Source organism: Procambarus clarkii, chromosome 26 (genome assembly GCF_040958095.1).
Source record: "Procambarus clarkii isolate CNS0578487 chromosome 26, FALCON_Pclarkii_2.0, whole genome shotgun sequence".
NCBI lineage: Eukaryota > Metazoa > Arthropoda > Malacostraca > Decapoda > Cambaridae > Procambarus > Procambarus clarkii.
In genome coordinates this window covers 6,891,217-6,914,862 of record NC_091175.1, presented here as the reverse complement: position 1 = coordinate 6,914,862, position 23,646 = coordinate 6,891,217, and the positions used below count along the sequence as shown (strand labels likewise).

The window sequence follows — 23,646 nt, the reverse complement described above, 5'->3', positions numbered from 1 at the left end:
GCCCCCCTCACGTTAAGAGCGTTAGTCGTACCTTGCGGTGATTAGACACACACTCCAGGGTATTATTAGACACGCGGGTCGGGTCAACTCGAGGCAGGGTCATGGGTACTGACCTTCCAGTTCGCCAGCGTGCGAGGAGGCGTCTTGCACAGAGGCTTCCTCCTTTTCTGAACATTTAGATCCCGTGGCAAGTTTAATAATCCCTTGAGAAAGGTGGTAATCCAGTCTCTGAGACGTTGGGTGGCAGTCAGCAGGTGGATGGGTGTCCGGAGACGCGCCCTCGAGCACCCTCTGAAGCTGGTCCTCCTCCTCCTGCAGCTGGAGCCCGCCTCTTGCCCCCTGCTGGTGCTCGCTGTACTCGCTCTGGGAGATGTCAGCGTCTGCCAAAAACTCCCCGCTGTTGTAATCCTTGAATACGTCCTTGAAGATAAGATCCACGGCTTTGATATCCTCCTGGATGTTCCCTTCGCGGATCATGAGGTACTCCTCGTAGGCATCCTGCTCTCCTCCTCCCTCACCTGCATCCTCGCTCTCTTCCTCGCAACGACTCGAGTTCTCGTACTGACTCGAATCGTCATCACAATACGAAGTTTCCTCCTCTGTCAGTGCCTCAAAGTCAGCCAATGTATCTCTATGAATTCCCTCTCTTTCGTCCCCTTTTATCTTTTCAACGTAGTTTATGCCTTGGGGAACCTTATGAATTTTGTCGTTCTCCCGTGAGCCTGAGAGAACTCGTGTTCTCTCTTCAACTCCGAGTGGACTCCATTCTTTAGAATATTCTTCATCAACTTCATCTGCCCAGGGTTTATAATCTGTCTTTTTAAAACTCTCTTCTTTTGTTCTTTCGCCTTGTTCATCACTTTTCGTGTACTTCGTACTTCTTTTATCACCTGTAGATTCTCTTTCGTCTTTGTTTTCGTAAACTTGTTGCAGTTCTCCCTCTTTGAGCCCTTCCTTCCTCTTTGTTTCTCTGGTGGTGCCTCCGTGATGGTGTGCCGCCTGACCACAGCTGCCTGCTGTGTCTCTGTGTTGGTAGGCAGCCTGTCTCTGGTCGCCTACTGTACCGCTGTGGTGGTAGGCAGCCTGTCTCTGGTCGCCTACTGTACCGCTGTGGTGGTAGGCACCCGGTCTCTGGTCGCCTACTGTACCGCTGTGGTGGTAGGCACCAGGTCTCTGGTCGCCTACTGTATCCCCATACTGGCATACAGCCTGGCTGTGGCTGCCTACTGTGTCTCCGTGGAGGTGAGCAGTCTGGGGCTCAACCTCTCCTCCTCCTCCTGCTCCCATGCCCCATATGCCATCTCCCTCCTTCTTGTTCTTATGTTTCCTTTGCCTTGGTCTCCGTTTCTTTTTCTTCTCCTCTTTGGGTATTGCCCCGCCATTATCAACCATGTGTTGTTGTACCTGCTCTTCTCTCTTTCTCATTCCATGGCCAAGAGCAGCTCCCTGTGGCTGCCTCTCCACGTCATATTGGTCTTCGTTTGTTATTGTTTGCTGCTGCCTCTGTGCGCACTCCTCTCTTGCTTTGTCTTTATCATCAGCTGTGTTTTGGCGCGCATCCATTTTGTCAACATACCTTCTTTCAATTATGTTCCCTTTCCTTGGTTTTCTTGGCCTTTTCACCTTCTCCTTCTCCCTGGCTTTACTCTCTTCCTGGTCTCTGGTTTGTTGAAAGGTAGATGGAAACACATCGACGATATTTCTTTCAGTCTGTAGACTGTCTGATGGAAGTTCTTCCCGTACTACCTCTTCCCGTAGACTTTCTTCTGCTAGTTTCTTAACCACTTCCCGTAGACTTCCTTCTGGTAGTTCCTTAACATCTTCCTGTAGACTACTTACTGGTAGTTCCTTAACATCTTCCTGTATACTACTTTTTGGTAGCTCCTTAATCTTCTCTTGTAAACTACTTTGTCCTAGCTTATCTTCTGGAAGTTCCTTAACCTCTTCCTGCGGACTATCTTCTGATGCGTCCTTAACTTCTTCCTGTAGTCTACCTTCCGGTAGCTCCTTAATCTCTTCCTGTAGTCTACCTTCCGGTAGCTCCTTAATCTCTTCCTGTAGTCTACCATCTGATGCGTCCTTAACCTCTTCCTGTAGAATACCTTCTGAGAGTTCCTTAAAGTCTTCTGCAGCACCATCTTCCACCGTCTCTGAGACATAGCTCATGTCCATTTTTCCCTGGCCGGCTCTTTTGTAGCTTATTACAACGACATCTTCGTCTTCATCACTGAAGGTATGACCTGACTCGAAGGACCTCATGTCAACCTTCAGTTGGTCCCTCGAGGGAACCTCAGAGGCTTCGCCAACACTTTCTTCATCGTCTGGTTGGCCGGTGGAGTCGACCTCTTTGTCTTGGAAATGTTGGGTTACTTCTGATTTGTTTATTTCAAGTTCGTTTGCTTGTATATTTTGTTTGTCTTTGTATATGAGGTCTTCCCTCAAATGGCTTTGTTGTTGTTCTTCTTCCGTTTGTTTGTCTGTGTTAAGTTGAGTTTCTTGAGCAGTATTTTTGTCCTCAGAAGCAATGTCTTTGGGAGTTGGGTGATCTTTTCGGCCTGGCTGTTGAGCAAGAGCCCCTGAAGCACACGGGTGGCCTTCATGGTCTGGTTTCTTAGGGTAAGCTTCCGAAGCACTCGGTTCCTTCACATGAGCCCCTGAGGCAGATGGTTGATCTTTGTAGTCTTGTTGACTAACATGCGCCGTTAGAGCAGCCTCTTGCTCGCTGCCAATGGTCTTGTTCCCGTATGACAAAGACCCAGCACTCAGCCCTCTACCAACATCTAAACACAAACCATCATCTGTCTCTGATTTGATGTCTTGTCGATTTTCGACAAAGCATCCTCTCTCATGAAGAGTTCTCTTTTCTATGAAGTTCGTCTTCTTAATGAAAGTTCTTTTTTCCCTTTCGGGCTTAGATGCTTTCTTCTTATCAGTGTCGACACTCGCCTCCGCCAAAACATTACACAATGGCTGTAGTTCACACGAGCTACCAGAAATGTATGTTGTTGTATCGGGTGTGTTGGCTCTTTCTTCTCTATCAGCGTCATTGGATTCGTACTCTGTGACCTCACCTACTTCTAGAGTACCACCATCTCCCGTATTTTCTAACATCGAAGCATTTTCTTCAACCATAAATGGTGTCTGTATGACAGGAGCGTCACAGAGCATCCTTCCGGAGCGTGTTGTTTCCTGCTCCTGCTGCTTCGTCCATCCTTCTGTTGATAGCTTGGGAACCTCTCTCTCCACGACAGTGTCTCTAATTGTAGAGTCCTCGCTTTCACAACTTTCTCTTAATCCAGTGACTTCAAATTCTCTATATTCCCGGTCCATCCAGGCTCTGGCCGCATGTTGCATATTCATTTCAGCTTCTATTCCGTCGTGTTGTAGCGGCGACTCGTCTAATACTTGTACAGCGATCACTGGCACCTTGTCTAATGAGTACTCCTGAGAGGTTGTGAGGGCGGTCAGGTCTTCCCCAATATTCTCTCTCAGTTTGGTTGCGTTTTCTTGTTTTTGATTTTCGTACTTTTCATCCTCATTACTGTTTTCACGAATTTCATATTCCACCTTCCTATGTCCAATATCGTCGTTTTCTTTGCATGAAGATTCGTCACTACTTTCTCTGTCTAGCTTATTCGCAAAGCAGACATTCATGTCGAAGTGCTGCATCTTTCCTCCCTCTGGACTGTCACGTTCAGCTGTACTCTCTGCTGCTCTAGTGTAGTGGTGGTCAACCACGTAGATGTCTCCAACGTCTTCATCGCTGTCGTCTTCAGTGGTCTCTGGTGCTGCGTCCACAGGAGTGCTCGGTGGAGCGCGCATGTTGCTCGGCTCCACTCTACTCTCTTCTGGTTTGTTGACTTCTGTATCTGTAGGAGCACCTGATTCACCTCCATCATGTGGGATGCCTCTATGATAACCTTCGTGATCACTTTCACCATCTGGGGCACCTATATCAGAAGCCTCCTGATCACTTTCACCATCAGGAGCGCCGGTGTCATCGTCGTTGTCACTTTCCCCGTCTGGGGCACCTGTGTAACGATAGTGAGCACTATAAATTTCTGGAGCACCGGCATCTGCCTCCTGATCCCTTCCATCATCTGGATCATCAGCAGCACTCTCATGATCACTCTCACCATCGGGGGCTCCAGCGTCATCATCATCATCACTCTCGAGCGCGGCAGCTCCTTGTCTCTGGCTCTCGCGTTCCATATCGTACGTTACATCAAGCTCAGAAATGCTAAACTCGTTTCCACCGATGAGTTTTTCGAACCTAGTCTCTCCATGATGAGTTCCGGTACCTGCCTTGCCTCTGACACCTGCCTCGCCTCTGGCACCTGCCTCGCCTCCGGCACCTGCCTCGCCTCCGGCACCTGCCTCGCCTCTGACACCTGCCTCGTCTCCGACATCCTCATTCTCGTCCTCATCCACCTTGCTGCAGGCTTTGAGAGCGGCGACCACCCTGCCGTACCTCCTCTTCACTACGTCGTCGCTCTCGGCCTCACTAACGTCAGCGTCGTTGCCTGACTCGCCCACCTCCAACAGCGCCGCCGGAATGTTGACGTAGATGAGAGAGTCACTCTGAGGCAAGCCAAGCAATGCCTCCCCCGCCCCTTCCTCCCAGCCGTTACCCGCCAACTCTGCTACGGTCAAGTTCAGGTTGTGGAGATATACTGGAATGGCGTCGTCAGTTTGTACACCGACCGTCTTCTTCACCGTCTTCCTGATGCGCCGGAGGGAGCTAGTGCGCACCGAAATTGAATCTGGTTGGCTACCTTGAGGAATATCCAAGAGGCCAGGGTTGAGACAGTCATCAGTCTGGGTTGTTGCTGCTGTCTTTCTTACCTTTCTAATTCGACGCAAGGAGCTGGTGTTGGTGTTGAGGGAAGTAGTGTCTGGAGCTGGGTGACTGTTTCTCTGCTTTGCTGACGCTTCTCGACTCTCTATCGGAACTTGTAATTTGAGGGTATTTTTACGATCTTCTCGCTCTATTAGTGGAGGACTGAGATTAACTCGATCCTTCGCTCCGTGATTCTCTGCATGCTCAATATTTCGGACTGCAGAGAAAGAAACATTATGCGGTTCGTCCAAAGACGGAGTGGTTTGAACACACTGTGTTTTCTTTTTAATGCTTCTCTTCCGCCTCAGTGAAGTTACCGTTGGAGTGGAACATTCGTTTTCTTTGGATGATTCATTTTCTTTCACTACTACACATTCTAGAATGGGTAACTCTTTCATTGTGGCTGCCTCCTCCGTCACCTGCTCCCTCACACCACCAAACGATTCATCCACTTCTTCCATTTGTTCAGAAATGACATTATCGCCTTCTGTCTGCACCGCAAGAGTTTTCCTCTTTACCTTTTTAACTCTCCTTCCCACGGAGTCGGTGTTAGTGAGAGTGGAGCTGGTGTCCGTGGTATAACACAACAGATTCCAGTCTCTGTTTCTTCGGTCTCCTAACTGTTCCTTTTGTTTTAACTTTTGTTCCGTCGTTCCTTCTTTGGGTTTATCGTGGTCCTTGTTGGATTTATGAGCAGACTCACTTATATCCTTCTGACTCGTTTTCTTTTTCCTTTGTTGAGACTTCGTGGTGCCCAGCTTGAGGGCCGGTTTCTTCTGAGACGCGGAGAGCGTCCTCAAGTCGTTGTCGCTCCTCGGGTATTCATCCGAAATTTCAGCTGGTTGAGACCGCTTTGTTTTCCTGTCTAAACTCATTGTTTCCGTCCTTTTCTTCCTTGGTTGTTTAGTCTTTGTATTCTCATTAAATGACTTTGGCTTATCACAGTTAAGGCTATTTTCAAATTTGTTATCACTAAAAGTCACCTTGTTGTAGGAATTCTTTTCTTGTAGATCAAAATTGATTATCGGTTGGCTATTACTAATTGTTACGCGTTTCTGCTCATTTTTCGGTTCGGATTTATATACAAGATTAATTTCAAGGTGACTGGTCTTATGCCGTGGGTTTTTATTGGCGCCTTTTCTTCCGTCAGCCAAACAAGGGACAGATATCACATTAAATGCTCGCAAATCTATATCATCCGATCTTTGAGAATCAACAGAAACTTTGGGCCAAGTCTTACATGTCTCCAGAGGCACTTTGCCTTCCCAGTCCTCGAGGTATGGCTGAGGTGTAGCCAGTACCAGGTTGGACCGCGCTTCTTTCTCGTCTTTCCGGGGAAAAGTTGACGAAAAGTTGTCAGTAGCCAGCCTGCGCTCGTGGTCCGCCTTGTTGGCCTGCGCGTGGTGTTGCAAGAACTCTTCTGCCATCTGTCTCCGAAAACGAAGCCGTCGGAGCATGGCGTCCGTCCCTTGATCTTCAGAATGCTCGCCGCTCTCTTGACTACCTTCTTCTTTCCCTTTTATTTCCGAGATGTTCTCTGCTGATATCTCTTCGTCTTTATGCGTTTCCTTGTATTTATCTCTATTTTGGTCTTTATGAATCTGATTTGTTTTACTCGCCGCTTCGTTCTTTAGGTCTGGTGACTTTTTTACATTATATTCTGAGACTCCAGCAAGAACCTGATGATTTTGCTCGCCTCCTCCATCCCAAGCGACGTTCTCCATCACCAGCACCTCCGGAACCTGTTTGTGTCTTCTCTCTCTTAATATATCTATGTTCATATTAAGAATGTCTTCTTCGTCTGTCTCCTCCCGTGAATCAGGAGCGAAGGAGCTAATATCATCCCTGCAGGAGAGGGAGCTGGCGTCTAGGTGCCTGGCGTAGGAGCTAGCGTCCGTGTGCCAGTTGAAGGAGCTCCTGTCAGTGTGCCACGCTAAGGAACTGGCACTCGTGTGCCAGTCAATGGAGCTTTCCTCTCCTTGCCAGTCTGTACTTGTGTCTAAATCTTCTGTTAAAAAAATCCGATTATTTAATACTGACGGTGCCACTGTGTCCGTCTGCATCCCCATGGAAACTTTGCTCACTTGCGATGCTGACTTTTTAATGCCTCCTGGGCGTAGATTTCCGTTGTTGTCATCACCTTGGCCAGCCTCACGGCAGCCACTGACCACCTTCTGTTCCACCGCGGCCCCGCCGGACGGTGCCTCACACTGCCCCGAAATATTACTACGAGACTCAGCTATTTTGTTTTTAACTCTCGAGGGCTTATCTTGAGTGTCCAAATAACTGACTGGCTGAATGGTCTCGTTAGGCTGGTCGCTGAAGTGGACAGTCTCCTTCTTGACTGGTTTCTCTGCTTCGACAATAACTGTCACTTTTTTCTTGCTTTTCTTTTGACGTCTTTTCAGTTTTTCGTCAGCGAGATCGGCCTCTTCTCTCCTGGGGAGACGAGACCCGCCCCGAGGACCTTGCTCCCCACCGTCGCCTCCCTGTCCCTCTACATCCCACTGGAAGTCGCAGCCCAAAACCTCATCGGTCTGAACACATATCGTTCTCTTTTCTGTCTTCTTTCTCCTGAGGGAAGGAGTTCTTGAGCGTGACCCTGCCTCAGAGTCGACCTCTCGACCCCCTGATTTCTTCGTGACATCTAGAAGGGGCTTCCCTTGTTTCTTGTGACCTGGTTCTGAGTGAACGAACGGTACACAGTTACTAAGCGCATCTACATCTAATCTAATAACTATGGGTATGTATGGCAATGTGTGTCTAGTCTGGAATAATTAATATGATTAAGGTCATGGAGTCTGTGACTGTCATTGGTTGACCCGTACAATATGACGGCCAACCAGTGAGCTTCCCAGACGTCCAGTAGCTGCGGTGAGCACCGCTAGGCGGCCAGTGACATGAGCTTGCCAACACGCACACACAAGAATGTACACGTATCCTTCATTAGATGCATGAATAACATATAATTTCTCGGACAAAAACTAGTTCATTATTATGCGTGACATAAATACTGCAAATCCCGATCTATGAGCAACTCAAATTTCAAACTCTGTGCAATGTGGGGCCATATCAGACACAGAAGCCAGACACTAAAAAAATCAGGTAACCGAAGCAGTCCATAGAAGTGCACTTGTGATGTATTCCGTAACCGGACAGCAGCGGCTGTCTGGTTACGATGTTAAGAGATGTGACCAACTGATCACGGAGGGGAGAGAGAGGGAGAGAGAGGGAGAGGGAGAAGGAGAGGGAGAGGGAGAGGGAGAGAGAGAAAGAAGAGAGAGAGAGAGAGAGAAAGAAGAAGAGAGAGAGAGAGAGAGAGAGAGAGAGAGAGAGAGAGAGAGAGAGAGAGAGAGAGAGAGAGAGAGAGAGAGAGAGAGAGAGAGAGAGAGAGAGAGAGAGGAGAGAGAGAGAGAGAGAGAGAGAGAGAGAGAGAGAGAGAGAGAGAGAGAGAGAGAGAGAGAGAGAGAGAGAGAGAGAGAGAGAGAGAGAGAGAGAGAGAGAGAGAGAGAGAGAGAGAGAGAGAGAGAGAGAGAGAGAGAGAGAGAGAGAGCCGTCGCTGGTGACATGATGTGCGTTCATTGAGACGACACCTGGAGGCTGAGACATCTGATCCACACACCTGGAGGCTGAGACACACCTGATCCACACATCTGGAGGTTGAGACACACCTGATCCACACACCTGGATGCTGAACCACACACCTGGAAGCTGAGAAACACCTGATCCAAACACCTGCAGGACCTCTATAGCAGGATCGAGCATTGACTCTTGGATCCCGCCTTTCTAGCCATCAGTTGTTTACAGCAATGACTCCTGTCCCATTTCCCTATCATACCTAATTTTAAAATTATGAATAGAGTTTGCTTCCACAACCTGCTCCCTAAGTGCATTCCATTTTCCCACCACCCTCACGCTAAAAGAAAACTTCCTAACATCTCTGTGACTCATCTGAGTTTCCAGCTTCCACCCATGTCCCCTCGTTCTGTTACTATTCCGTGTGAACATTTCGTATATTTCCACTCTGTCAATTTCAATCTGTCAATTCACAAACACACACACAATTGTGTATGTGTGTGTGAGAGAGTACACACACACACACAATTGTGTATGTGTGTGTGAGAGAGTACACACACACACACACACACACACACACACACACACACACACACACACACACACACACACACACACACACACACACACACACATACACACACACACACACACACACACACACACACTTGGTAGATAAAGACAGTCTATTTAACACAAGGGGAACACGCACAAGGGGACACAGGTGGAAACTGAGTGCCCAAATGAGCCACAGAGATATTAGAAAGAACTTTTTTAGTGTCAGAGTGGTTGACAAATGGAATGCATTAGGAAGTGATGTGGTGGAGGCTGACTCCATACACAGTTTCAAGTGTAGATATGATAGAGCCCAATAGGCTCAGGAATCTGTACACCTGTTGATTGACGGTTGAGAGGCGGGACCAAAGAGCCAGAGCTCAACCCCCGCAAACACAACTAGGTGAGTACAACTAGGTGAGTACACACACACACACACACACGAGACGCGATTGAATGCAACAAGAACAAGCAGAAAGGCAAACAGTTGCAGTCAGTAACCAACCAGTGTTGACAGTCATTAGCCAGGAGCCCAAGTAATAAAAATGCCTGTTTTTAGAGGCAAAAAAAAAACCAAGATATAAAAAAGCAAGGAAGAAAAATAGGAGAGGAAAGGTATGAGAAAGGACACAAAGGGCCAAGAACCAGCTCAAACAAATTATTAAGAGGAAGGTGTTGGTAAATGATCAAGTGGACAACCTTCCCAAAAGAGAAACGCACACAGAGAATGATACGAAAATATGAGAAAACCTCCATTAATTAATGGCTTCCAGTACAGGTGAGGTCTGATACTAAGCATAATATGACACAAATATCTACTACTTTATGACTAATACAGCTTGATAGGCCTAGGATAGGTTAGGTTAGGCCTAATATGGATTAAGTCAGGTGTTGTTTTTGTTCATTGTTTCCTGCGATGAAATGCGAAATTTAAGGGCAATTTTCAACAGGACAAATTGTGGACTATTTGTGTGCAAAACTTCCTAATTTTGTTCTGCCACAACATATACTGTTATTGCTGGATGGCTGCACGCTGACTACGAGGGGGACTCGAACGAGGGCACACAGGTGGACACAATACGCCCTGATGAGCCACAGGAAAAACCTTAAAGATCTTCGCTGTCAAAGTAATGGAGGAAGACTTCATTCATAGATTCAAACGTAGAAATGAGAAAGTTTGTCAAAATATCACAGGTATTCATATCCTAGCACATCACACTACATTAAAGCACATCCCAGCACGTCACATGTCAAACGTACAGACAAAGGACATTATAGAAGCAATATATATATATTAACAATAATACAACCAACAATCACACTAGTAAATGCTACAATACAATACTGTATTAAGGAGCATGTGAGAGTGTTTCAGACCGGTGAGTGGTGGATACACCGGCCCATCAACACCAGTTTAACGGTGTACACACAAAAAAATGGCGTCAGAGTAAAACACATCATCATTAATATATATACAGAGACATATCATCTTCAGCAGAATGACAACATTCCAAATAAGTATCACCCTCATGGAGAAAGACGCCAGCCACAAGCATATAACTTCATCTATAGGGAGTGAACATGGACTAGAGAAGGCGCCAGGGACCCACCCTGCAGGAGAGCCTTGGTGAGGACGGGCGCCAGCAGCTGGTCGAGCGCCCGCTGCTCTACGTAGTCCGGCGACCGTCGACCGTCCAGCAGCCGCTCGTGGCTCCTCGACCCGCCGGACTTGCTGCTGCCTCGGCCGTTGTTGTCGTCCTGGCCGAGGCTCCCGTGCTCCTCCAGGCCCCCCACCGTCGCCGACCGGCTGCCGGGGCGCCACAAGGATTAGTCCGGAGGGAACACACACACATAGATATACAAAATTTGAGTTTTCATATAAATAAAAACATATATATATATATATACCTTTAGCATTATAATGGGTGAATGACAACTGTGTGAGCTGTAACCGAGACCATTTGCTGTAACGTAAGGGGCGGAGCCTCCTGGTTAAGGGGAGGCCTAAACAAATCCATTTGTTTAGGTTTGAGAGTTAATAGAAGCGGGAACTAGCATAGACCTGGACCTGCCAGTAAGTCTGAGATTAAAGACCGGTACTGATAATATTACAATGATTAATATTGTTGGTAGTACAGTAATTAAAGCCTGAGGGCGGATAGGAGGGAAAAGATTAAGGCTTACTGGTGAGTGTTGCCCCAGGGCCAGTAACTGAGGGGGGGGGGGCTGAGGGGATCATATAGGGGGAGTGGGTGAGGGGAGAGGTGTCTCCGGTGGAGTGGGTGAGGGGGAGAGGTCTCCAGGGGCAGCGAGGTGTGGAACACAAACGGAAATGAAGACACAGGAGTGGAAGCCAGGCGTCCAGACACCGACGACCCCGTCCTGCACACTCTTGCCAGCTGCCTTTTCCCTCCCTTTTCTCCTACAGCCTCCCCTCTTTACGTTATTCCCCTCGGTGGGGGGTGAGGGGGGGAAATTACACTTTATGCTCCATCACAATAACGATTCAAGTGTCTCCTCCCCGCCTCACCTTCCTACAAAGTTTCCCACACTTTGCCATCCGGGGGCGCCTGTCCATTTTGCTGTCTTCCGTTCCTTACTCCCCTCCCTTCTTTCCTTCTTTCTCATCCCTTGTTTCTTTGTCTTTCTTCCCTGTCCTCTTCCCCCTCTCCACGGTATTTTACCCCTCAACCCTCACCTTCAGCGAGGGTCAGTCAGAGTCTGTGTACCGCCTGTGACCTACAGGTGGCACAGACCTCTCCCAGCCCCCTCCCCGCACTCCCCCTGGCTCTCTGTAGCACAGATGTATGAAGCATGCCATCATTAAAAAGCTAAATGATCACATCATCTCCAAGATGAAAAATGAACGATTAATTATCCAACCTTAATTGAAAGCCATAAGTATTCTCAGGACCTTATTCTTGAAGGGAGACTGTGAAGTAATGACCAGTCTTAGATCCCCCCCTTTTCTTTCATCTCCTGTCTGTCTGTCTGTCTGTCTGTCTGTCTGTCTGTCTGTCTGTCTGTCTGTCTGTCTGTCTGTCTGTCTGTCTGTCTGTCTGCTTGTCTGTCTGTCTGTCTGTCTGTCTGCTTGTCTGTCTGTCTGTCTGTCTGTCTGTCTGTCTGTCTGTCTGTCTGTCTGTCTGTCTGTCTGTCTGTCTGTCTGTCTGTCTGTCTCTCTCTCTCTCTCTCTCTCTCTCTCTCTCTCTCTCTCTCTCTCTCTCTCTCTCTCTCTCTCTCTCTCTCTCTCTATCTGTCTCCCCGCTCTCTCTCTCTCCATACTCTTCCCACTTGTCTTCCCCTCTTTTCAAATATAGCTAAGGTCCCAATATTATTAATAGTACACAGCCCCGCTCCTGTGCCAGGTAAGTCCACTACGGGCTCACCATAGCCCGTGCTACTTGGAACTTGTTGTTCTGAGTAGCTGAATCTTAAACAACATATTAACAGTAGTAGTCTAAAGTACCGGTATGAATATTAAATGAACAAGGATATGCCAGCAGTGTTACTAGAAATATAGACCATTTTAGAGGGAGGGCGTCTATAAGTACAAGTAGCAGAGGTCAGAGTAGCACTGGCGTTATAAACAGTAATATTAGTGATAGTAACTGTTATTTTAGAAAGAGTATGAATATGCCAATTATTAGCTCTAACTGTATATTTATTAGTAGCTTAGGTAATAGTTTAGTAACAGACTTACCTAGTGACGTAGCAATACATCCATAATAATATTACCATTAGAGAAATTTACATACGATATTTCTCAATATCATCAATAATACACTGTATTTAATGCAACCATTCGTAATGAAACGTACCCTAATCTAACCTAATCAAACCTTAACCAAAAGTAACCCTTAACCCTAACCTAGCCATGGCTAGAGAGTAGGTAATAGCACTGAATTATGTAGTCGTTCTCAATCCATTCTCATGAGTGTATACCCCCCACCTCCCTGAGCTCACACTGGTTTAACTACTACCAGTAGTTGTTAAACTACACTAACGAGGCCATTCCAGCCTCAACAACCAGAGCACAACCCCATAGTCTCCCGAGACTGCCTACCAGTACTACTAAAACTACTAGTAGGAACACAGCATCTTAGAAGGTCGCTATGTAGAGGAACTGTTGTTGTTGTTGTCTTAGATTAAGCTACTCAGAACGAAGTGTTCATGTAGCACGGGCTATGGTGAGCCCGTGCTAGAGGAACTAATAAGAAGAACACACCTCATGGCCTTCTGGAAGCTGACGTGTTTCTGCGGCCGGTCGTCGAGGAAGACCTCCGGCGTGGTGACCTGCCTGAAGCGCAGAGAGTGGCTCAGGTCGGGCGTGTTGGGCTGGGTGTAGGCCGTCCGCCGCAACGTGTATCCTGCGTCACATATTACCGTAAGTCACAGTCCAGTACTCTACATATTAGTATACCCAGAGACTCTAGTACTCTACATTAGTATACCTAGAGGCTCCAGTACTCTACATATTAGTATACTCCAGAGGCTCCAGTACTCTACATTAGTATACTCCAGAGTCTCCAGTACCCTACATTAGTATACTCCAGAGGCTCCAGTACCCTACACATTAGTATACTCCAGAGTCTCCAGTACCCTACATTAGTATACTCCAGAGGCTCCAATACCCTACACATTAGTATACTCCAGAGTCTCCAGTACCCTACATTAGTATACTCCAGAGGCTCCAATACCCTACACATTAGTATACTCCAGAGACTCCAGTACCCTACATTAGTATACTCCACAGGCTCCAATATATTGTACACTAGACACTCTACACATTCTTTTGTAATATACTCTAACTTTAAGAAATTTTCAAGTACAATTCTTCGGCAATTACAAAATAAGAAAACGGACAAAAAAATCATTGCATAAAAAACGACAACATTGAAGGCTGCAACATAGCGCCTCGAGCTCTTAATGGTCGGACTCTTAATGGTCGAGCTCTTAATGGTCGAGCTCTTAATGGTCGGACTCTTAATGGTCGGACTCTTAATGGTCGGACTCTTAATGGTCGGACTCTTAATGGTCGGACTCTTAATGGTCGAGCTCTTAATGGTCGGACTCTTAATGGTCGGACTCTTAATGGTCGGACTCTTAATGGTCGAGCTCTTAATGGTCGGACTCTTAATGGTCGGACTCTTAATGGTCGGACTCTTAATGGTCGGACTCTTAATGGTCGGACTCTTAATGGTCGAGCTCTTAATGGTCGGACTCTTAATGGTCGGACTCTTAATGGTCGGACTCTTAATGGTCGGACTCTTAATGGTCGGACTCTTAATGGTCGAGCTCTTAATGGTCGGACTCTTAATGGTCGGACTCTTAATGGTCGGACTCTTAATGGTCGAGCTCTTAATGGTCGGACTCTTAATGGTCGGACTCTTAATGGTCGGACTCTTAATGGTCGGACTCTTAATGGTCGGACTCTTAATGGTCGGACTCTTAATGGTCGGACTCTTAATGGTCGGACTCTTAATGGGAACCGGTCGGCCGAGCGGACAGCACGCTGGTCTTGTGATCCTGTGGTCCTGGGGTCGATCCCAGGCGCCGGCGAGAAACAATGGGCAGAGTTTCTTTCACCCTATGCCCCCTGTTACCTAGCAGTAAAATAGGTACCTGGGTGTTAGTCAGCTGTCACGGACTGCTTCCTGGGGGGGGGGGGGTGGAGGCCTGGTCGAGGACCGGGCCGCGGGGGCACTAAAAGCCCCGAAATCACCACAAGATAACCTCAAGATGGTGACTAAACCATATTACAATGTAAAGCAACCCCAAGGAGGTCAACTTTGGCAACATTACGTCACAATGATTAGCACCACAATGCTATACATAATGATGAGAATGAGAAGTGTGTGTGTATATTACCTGTGTATCAAGACTATACACGGTTATCTTGAGATGATTTCGGGGCTTTTTTAGTGTCCCCGCGGCCCGGTCCTCGACCAGGCCTCCACCCCCAGGAAGCAGCCCGTGACAGCTGACTAACACCCAGGTACCTATTTTACTGCTAGGTAACAGAAGTACCTAGGTAACTGCTAGGTGCATCATACATGAATACATTGCACCGTGCAACTATGCAGGACAATGTCATTCAATTCAATCAATACGTTCAACAAAACACATTTGTAACAATTTGTGTAAATATAATTTTTGTTCTAGTTCCTGAAACCCAAAAAAAAAGTTGTTAACTTTTCCCACATATTTGCAATTTCTGAACACATAACTGGACACAACGGGACCCGTTTGGCATGTGTGTGTGTGTGTGTGTGTGTGTGTGTGTGTGTGTGTGTGTGTGTGTGTGTGTGTGTGTGTGTGTGTGTGTGTGTGTGTGTGTGTGTGTGTGTGTGTGTGTGTGTGTGTGTGTGTGTGTGTGTGTGTGTGTGTGTGCGTGTGTGCGTGTGTGCGTGTGTGTGTGTGTGTGTGTGTGTGTGTGTGTGTGTGTGTGTGTGTGTGTGCGTGTGTGCGTGTGTGCGTGTGTGTGTGTGTGTGTGTGTGTGTGTGTGTGTGTGTGTGTGTGTGTGTGTGTGTGTGTGTGTGTGTGTGTGTGTGTGTGTGTGTGTGTGTGTCTGTGTGTGTGTGTGTGCCCTATTGTTCATGTGCTTCCCACACTCATAAACTTGCACTCACACATAGGTGCATAGGGAGCTTCGCCTCCTGGGCCCCGCTCTTCAGATATCTATTATAATTGCTCCCGTTCTTCCTATCATGCCTACTCCTGCAACATTTCGTAATGGTCATGTTGACAAACATGACACTGGACGAGGGCGAGATGGAGACTGGAAACTCCTGCCCGATTTCCGCACTGCTTCCATGGTATATATATATATTAAGTGCCTCTGGCACAGACGATCGAAACCACTATATCTCTCACAAAATACAAGATTCCCAAGTTTCAAACGAGTTACCCCTTCATTAGTGGCATTAAACAACATTTTCTGTACCTACTAATTAACCAATGTAATATTTTAAGTATATTTTATAAATAAAATTATTATTAATACTACGTACTGACTCCAGATTAATACTTATATTATTTTTATTATTATTCAAACTTTAAATTATCTACTATCTCTTGTAGCATTTTATTTATAATTAACGAATTTATCGTTTGCAAAAAAATTATTATATACTTATGGACCAAAAATCTGGATAGGTTTTTTCAAAAGTTTTTTTTTTTTTTTTTTTTTTTTTCACAGCTCTCAAAATTCATTATATTGAATGTGTGTACCCTACGCACTAATATTTTCAACACTGAATATAAATCGCGGTTATATTTTTGTCATGTGTACATGTGTGTGTGTGAGTGTACACACACACACACACACACACCACTGTGCTATGTTTATGGAGCCATAGCTTTAGTTCAAACACTGTGTGATCGTCTGTTTGGTGGGGGGGAGGGGTTTGAGCTCTGGCTCTTTGGTCCCGCCTCTCAACTGTCAATCAACTGTGTGAGTGTTGACGCACACAGCATGTAGCCCACAGCAGCTGTCAAGCCTCCAGGTACCTATTTATTGCTAGGTGTACAGAGGCATCAGGTGATAGAATCTCTGTCCAATTGTTTCTGTCAGTGCTGTAAATCGAATCCGGATCAGTGTGTGTGTGTGTGTGCTTACCTGGAAAAGTTCATACTATCGGGCCTCAACTCATGGGCCCTGCCTATTTAACGAGTTTATGTAGCCTTTAAATTAATTACACTTTATGTTACTGAAAATTGTGTCAGTGTTGCTCTAAGATGCACTGGCTTCGTCTTGTTCTTCTTCCCGAGCTACTCCCTCACCCTCTCATTTATCCCTTACATTCTCTTGATATATCCACTCTTAACCCCCTCCATCAACAGCCTGGAGGCCCCTCTCTCTTTTGTGTGTGTGTGTGTGTGTGTGTGTGTGTGTGTGTGTGTGTGTGTGTGTGTGTGTGAAAGAGAGAGAGAGAGAGAGAGAGAGAGAGAGAGAGAGAGAGAGAGAGAGAGAGAGAGAGAGAGAGAGAGAGAGAGAGAGAGAGAGAGAGAGTGAGAGAGAGCGAGAGAGAGAGAGAGAGAGAGAGAGAGAGAGAGAGAGAGAGAGAGAGAGAGAGAGAGAGAGAGAGAGAGAGAGAGAGAGAGAGAGAGAGAGCGAGAGAGAGAGAGAGAGAGAGAGAGAGAGAGAGAGAGAGAGAGAGAGAGAGAGAGAGAGAGAGAGAGAGAGAGAGAGAGAGAGAGAGAGAGAGAGAGAGAGAGAGAGAGAGAGAGATCAACTGAGATAAACTTGTACAAGTCTTAGTGTTAGAACGACCAAACTTCCCGCGCACCGACCACTCCCAGAGCAAGTTAAACGTCCAAGTTTGCCGGTTAAGTGGATTAGGGAGTAAACAAAGGTGGATTAGGGAATAAACAAGGGGGTGGATCAAGTGACCCCTGAACAGCTGAGGACCATTTACCTTCCCTGGTGTTGTCCTCAGGGAAGGTCTCGGCCGAGTGATACTCGCCCGAGGTGAGGACCAGCTGCGTCGGCCGTCTGGCAGCGTCCGCCTCGGCATCGTCCGCCGCGATGTAGGTGTCGTACGCGCTGTTGGGGACCTCGGATCTGGGCCGTGGGGCTCGGCCACTCTGTGGGGCGCAGCGGCACGGGGAGGAGCACCAGCAGGTGGTGGAGAGAGAGCATATTGAAAATATTGTCAGTTTGAGTACAATGGCGTGATGTATAGGGGGAGGGTTTAAGTTTATACAGAGGGGTGACTTCTCGTCCATACACAAAACGACGACAGTTGGAATATATTAAAAATATAATTTAAACATGAATTTATTTTATTTAGGAGCAAATGTTGAATAGGTTATTACGTGTGAGCAATTATTAACTAGTCAGTTATATTTGATACCATTTGAATGATGATTGTAGAGAAGCATTACAATGAGAGAGGGGCATTGTTGGTGATGGTAAAGTCAGGGAGTATAATATATTATTATTATTATTATTAATATTAGCTAAATATTATGAGACAAGAATTACAAAGTGGCTATGAACCAACACCCATATTCCCCTCCCTCCCTCACCTCCCCCCCCCCCTCCCCTCCCCCCACACCCTCCCTCACCCTCACCCTCCCTCACACTCACCCTAGAGAGGGTGTCGTCGAGGGAGGCTAGCCTCCGAGGGTCGGTGTAGCAGATCGTCTGAGGTCGTCGCTTGAAGTAGTTCTCGTCGTCGTAGTCAATCTCCTCCTGCTGTTGCTGCTGCTGCTGCTGCTGGGTGCGGCGGTGGGCGGGCGAGGTGTGGGCGGAGTGCGTCTTGACGTACACGTTCTCGTCGGAGGGCACACGCCCGCGCAGACACGCGGGGAGCAGACTCTTCTTCTTGCATGGTGACGGCTGCCGGGGAGAGGTGAGGGGAGAGGTTTATATATATATATATATATGTGTGTGTAGACAGTGTGTAGACAGAAACCAACAATTAAAGTATACCTAATACCGGGTACACTAAAATAGCCAGCTTTTCAGGAGAGCCAGCAGAGACAGCAGGAGCAACAAAAGGGCAGGCAGCAGACGGAGCAGCAACAGCAGCAGCAGGGCCAGCATCAGAAGCACTTTACTGCAGCCTCCCACAGGAACACACACACACTGGTCTTTACTACCCTCTTAATGGTTGTTGAGAGAAGGTAGGAGACACCAGGAGAGCTCCGCTCCCGCCCGCTACGCTCACCGCTCCTCTCCGCCCAGGTAAATGATGCTATGTTTACACCCAGAAGTAAATATTTCACCGTCACGCCATCGTCCACCAGCCAGCGAACGCTCTCTAACCAACTGTATACTATTATTGTGTGTGTGTGTGTGTGTGTGTGTGTGTGTGTGTGTGTGTGTGTGTGTGTGTGTGTGTGTGTGTGTGTGTGTGTGTGTGTGTGTGTGTGTGTGTGTGTGTGTGGTGTACTTAAGAATGACTATGGAGAAGTAGTCAAGTCTAATGAAATATATATCTCGTTACTTAATATCCTGTGAAAATCCCATTTTATATAATATTATAATTTCGTTTCTAATATTGCAATAATGTGTGGTTGTACTTCTGCCACCTGTCCCGGTAACTTACTATACCCTTCTATTTGCAACTACACCTGCATTCATGTACACAGGTTTAACTACGTTGACTCCTAATCGGAGAACTTGTGTGTATGGCTCTCTATAATGACTCCTACTTGCTCCTTTGGAAAGGTGCTTCGTTAGCCTAAGCTAACGGCATTTTTTACTTTTATTTTTGTCTCTGATATTCTTCTCTACCTCCCAGTAGCCGTCTTAGCTGCTTCCTGGGTAATGTTCACTTCCTGGTACGTCACTCCATCCCTCTAATTCCTCCTCTTCAGCGAGACTTTGGATCCAACTTTTCATGATTCAACTTTCCTTCATATTTTTGGTTATCATCGGGAGATAACAAACTTTGTTAATTAACTTCTTTCATTTTAAGACAAGTTCCTCTATGAATGTTCATGTTGTGAGTCGGTGTTCATGTGTTTTATATTTCCTACAGGCCTTGCTTGAGCCTCAGCTCCCACCCGACGTCGACAGTCAAACCGTGGCAAACATCGACAGCCAAATTGTATCAAACATCGACAGCCAAATTGTATCAAACATCGACAGCCAAATTGTGTCAAACATCGACAGCCAAAACCACGATTGGTCGAATGGCTTAGTCACATACTGCCAGTGAGGGATGTGTTTGCTCTAGGAATGTGACTAAGCCATTCGACCAACCGTGGTTTTGGCTGTCGATGTTTGACACAATTTGGGTGTCGATGTTTGACACAATTTGGGTGTCGATGTTTGACACAATTTGGGTGTCGATGTTTGACACGGTTTGGCTGTCGAAGGCTATTATTTGCGAAGATTTCTATAGGCTGTTCACGTCTATAGGCTGTTGGGAAGCCGGTCGGCCGAGCGGACAGCACGCTGTACTTGTGATCCTGTGGTCCTGGGTTCGATCCCAGCCGGCGAGAAACAATGGGCAGAGTTTCTTTCACCCTATGCCCCTGTTACCTAGCAGTAAAATAGGCACCTGGGTGTTAGTCAGCTGTAACGGGCTGCTTCCTGGGGGTGGAGGCCTGGTCGAGGACCGGGCTGCGGGGACACTAAAGCCCCCGAAATCATCTCAAGATAACCATCTCAAGATAACCATCTCAAGATAACGTCACACTGGAACAAGGGATTCCATTCAGGTGCTCCCTCTAATTGGAGGGAGTTCGTCCTGTCCCATTGCCAGCTTGTGAAAGTCTTCGCTCCGTTCTGTCGTGATAGGCAGTTTAATTACGGCAGTCAGGTAGTCTGATGAGCCAAAAAATCTCCTTGGCCCTTGTAACTAACTCTACTTGTATGTAAATTAGTTATGACACGAGCCGAGGAAGCACCTGAGCTATCAAGTATCAAAGATACCAGACTTTTCCCAGCTGAGAGATTTATAAGAGTTCATCATATTACCTCTGAATGAGATAGTGGTTATCTATTATTATTATGGTCTGATAGTGAGGTTGTAGCAAGCAGGAAGCCAAGATCATTCAGCAGGTAGATGACTGGATCAGCATCCAGCTCTCTCTCTCTCTCTCTCTCTCTCTCTCTCTCTCTCTCTCTCTCTCTCTCTCTCTCTGAGTTGAAGAGGACCAACTTGTCTCACTTGTCTAACTTAAACAGGTTGTGGGAGCCTTCGAGTAGAAGATTAAAAGAGAGAGAGAATAATGAAATAATGAATTAGAGTAGAGGTGGGGAATAAGATAGAGGGAAGAGAATATAGAGGAGATAAAGTAGAAGACAAAACAGGATGTGAAGGAGATGGAAGACAAAACGGGCTCCGTCGTGAGGGAGAAGGTACAGTTGAAGAACAAGGAACAAACGGACGAAGGAGAACAATGAAGAACAGTGGAAGAGACACTGCACGGCTGTGAGGGAGAGGGAAGAAGAGGGGAAGATTAAGAGCGAGAGTAAGAGTGGAAGATGTACACAGATTGTAGTAGGTGGGGGGAGGGGGGGTGAGGAAGACCGAGTCTTTGTGTAAATATTGTTTGTCGCCTCTCCGCTTGCGGCTGTGGGGGTGTCTCTTACCGCTTGCGGCTGTGGGGGTGTCCCTTACCGCTTGCGGCTGTGGGGGTGTCTCTTACCGCTTGCGGCTGTGGGGGTGTCCCTTACCGCTTGCGGCTGTGGGGGTGTCTCTTACCGCTTGCGGCTGTGGGGGTGTCCCTTACCGCTTGCGGCTGTGGGGGTGTCTCTTACCGCTTGCGGCTGTGGGGGTGTCCCTCTCCGCTTGCGGCTGTGGGGGTGTCCCTCACCGCTTGCGGCTGCGGTGACGTCCCTCACCACTTGCGCTGCAGGGTGTCCCTTACCGCTTGCGGCTGCGGGGTGTCTCTCACCGCTTGCGGCTGCGGTGACGTCCCTCACCACTTGCGCTGCAGGGTGTCCCTTACCGCTTGCGGCTGTGGGGGGTGTCCCTAACCGCTTGCGGCTGTGGGGGTGTCCCTCACCGCTTGCGGCTGCGGTGACGTCCCTCACCACTTGCGCTGCAGGGTGTCCCTTACCGCTTGCGGCTGCGGGGTGTCTCTCACCGCTTGCGGCTGCGGTGACGTCCCTCACCACTTGCGCTGCAGGGTGTCCCTTACCGCTTGCGGCTGCGGGGTGTCTCTCACCGCTTGCGGCTTCCCGAGTATAGATGCAGAATTTACATTTGCTCGACCACGAACTAGAATTTTAATTGAAAATTACGTGTTCCATTTCACATGTTCGTGACACATGACCGCAAGTGTCGTGATACATGACCTCAAGTGTCATGACACATGACTTTGTACGAGGCCCTCCAGGACACAGCCCAGACCTCCTGTTAGGGGCCCCCTAGCCTGGCCCAGGCCCCCCAGCCTGGCCCAGGCCCCCTAGCCTGGCCCAGGTCCCCTAGCCTGGCAGGCCGCCCAGCCTGGCCCAGGCCCCCCAGCCTGGCCCAGGCCCCCCCAGCCTGGCCCAGGCCCCCCCAGCCTGGCCCAGGCCCCCTAGCCTGGCCCAGGCCCCCCCAGCCTGGCAGGCCGCCCCAGTTGGCATGCCCGCATAAAACACCAAAATTACCCCATAAACTGGAAAGTCATAAAAGCCCCCTAAAAGCATTTTCGGACGCGCCTTTATGCAGAGGGAGAGAGAGAGCAGCACATCTGTACACCGGCCTCTGACAGGTGTCCCGTGCCCCCTGCACATGTCTTGTGCCTCGGAGACATGACTTCAGGTACTGTTCATTTTTTGGGAGAATAAATTGTGCTCGCAATAAGTAGTTCTCGCGACGTGCCGTGATAACAGTGTAAATCTGTAATCTACTCCGCATGGAAAGCAGAGTAGATTGTGAAAGCCTTCGATACTTGATACCGTCCTCTACACCTGTGAACACCTTGGACACATGTGAACACCTTGGACATCTGTGAAGATCTTGGACACCTGTGAACACTTGGAACACCTGTGAACACCTGTAAACACCTGTAAACACCTGAGGACACTCACCTGCGTGTTCCCGGAGGTGAGACAGCCGAAGATAGGCTTGCGCTTGGTGGCTTCGAGGGCGTGGAGCTCCTTGTCGTTGATGCAGTACTGCTCCCTGATGTCCTCGCGGGAGTACATGGGCGTGCCCCGCTTGTTTCTGGCCACGCCCACGCCGCTGGCCTCGCCGCCCGCGCCGCCCGCGCCGCCCGCGCCGCCCCGTCGCCGCCCAGACATCCTCGTCGGTGTGTCACCCTCGTCGTCGGAGTCATACGTGATCACGTCCCCGGCCAGGTCGACCTGTGGAGGTCAAGGAGGACGTGGCGGCGGTCAAGGAGCACGTGGCGGCGGTCAAGATGAGCTGAGAACTAAACAATATGGCTACAGGAATTGTGTGTCTCTGTGTTATTTAGTGTTTTCCTTACGTCAACCTTGAGGAATGAGTCTTTGAGGTCGACCTCCGCTGGGAGGAGCTGTCTTGAGGGACAGTCGCCCTCACCTTTTGCTTTTTTTTAAGGGCTTTTGAAGTGTTTGGCTCAAGTTGACTTTTGTTTATAATATATTATGGGTAGTTTGTGGTGGCTTTGGGTAGTTTGTGGTGGCTTTGGGTAGCTTGTGGTGGCTTTGGGTAGCTTGTGGTGGCTTTGGGTAGCTTGTAGTGGCTTTGGGTAGCTTGTGGTGGCTTTGGGTAGCTTGTGGTGGCTTTGGGTAGTTTGTGGTGGCTTTGGGTAGCTTGTGGTGGCTTTGGGTAGCTTGTGGTGGCTTTGGGTAGCTTGTAGTGGCTTTGGGTAGCTTGTGGTGGCTTTGGGTAGCTTGTGGTGGCTTTGGGTAGCTTGTGGTGGCTTTGGGTAGCTTGTAGTGGCTTTGGGTAGCTTGTGGTGGCTTTGGGTAGTTTGTGGTGGCTTTGGGTAGCTTGTGGTGGCTTTGGGTAGCTTGTGGTGGCTTTGGGTAGCTTGTAGTGGCTTTGGGTAGCTTGTGGTGGCTTTGGGTAGCTTGTGGTGGCTTTGGGTAGCTTATAGTGGCTTTGGGTAGCTTGTGGTGGCTTTGGGTAGCTTGTGGTGGCTTTGGGTAGCTTGTGGTGGCTTTGGGTAACTCGTGGTGGCTTTGGGTAGATTGTGGTGGCTTTGGGTAGCTCGTGGTGGCTTTGGGTAGATTGTGGTGGCTTTGGGTAGCTTGTGGTGGCTTTGGGTAGCTTGTGGTGGCTTTGGGTAGCTTGTG

General features: G+C 48.1%; 1 protein-coding gene across 1 annotated transcript in view; it reads right to left on the bottom strand.

Annotated features, from left to right (window-relative positions):
- Window positions 1-23,646, bottom strand: part of LOC123756613 (microtubule-associated protein futsch-like) — a 117,232-nt gene that overhangs the window by 39,855 nt on the left and 53,731 nt on the right. The window contains exons 6-11 of the mRNA XM_069331421.1: window positions 22,453-22,728; window positions 18,064-18,315; window positions 17,390-17,558; window positions 13,197-13,338; window positions 10,582-10,778; window positions 114-7,523 (exon numbers count right to left, since the gene is read on the bottom strand). Coding sequence (XP_069187522.1) covers window positions 114-7,523; window positions 10,582-10,778; window positions 13,197-13,338; window positions 17,390-17,558; window positions 18,064-18,315; window positions 22,453-22,728 — 8,446 coding nt within the window. The remainder of the gene's footprint in view (window positions 1-113; window positions 7,524-10,581; window positions 10,779-13,196; window positions 13,339-17,389; window positions 17,559-18,063; window positions 18,316-22,452; window positions 22,729-23,646) is intronic.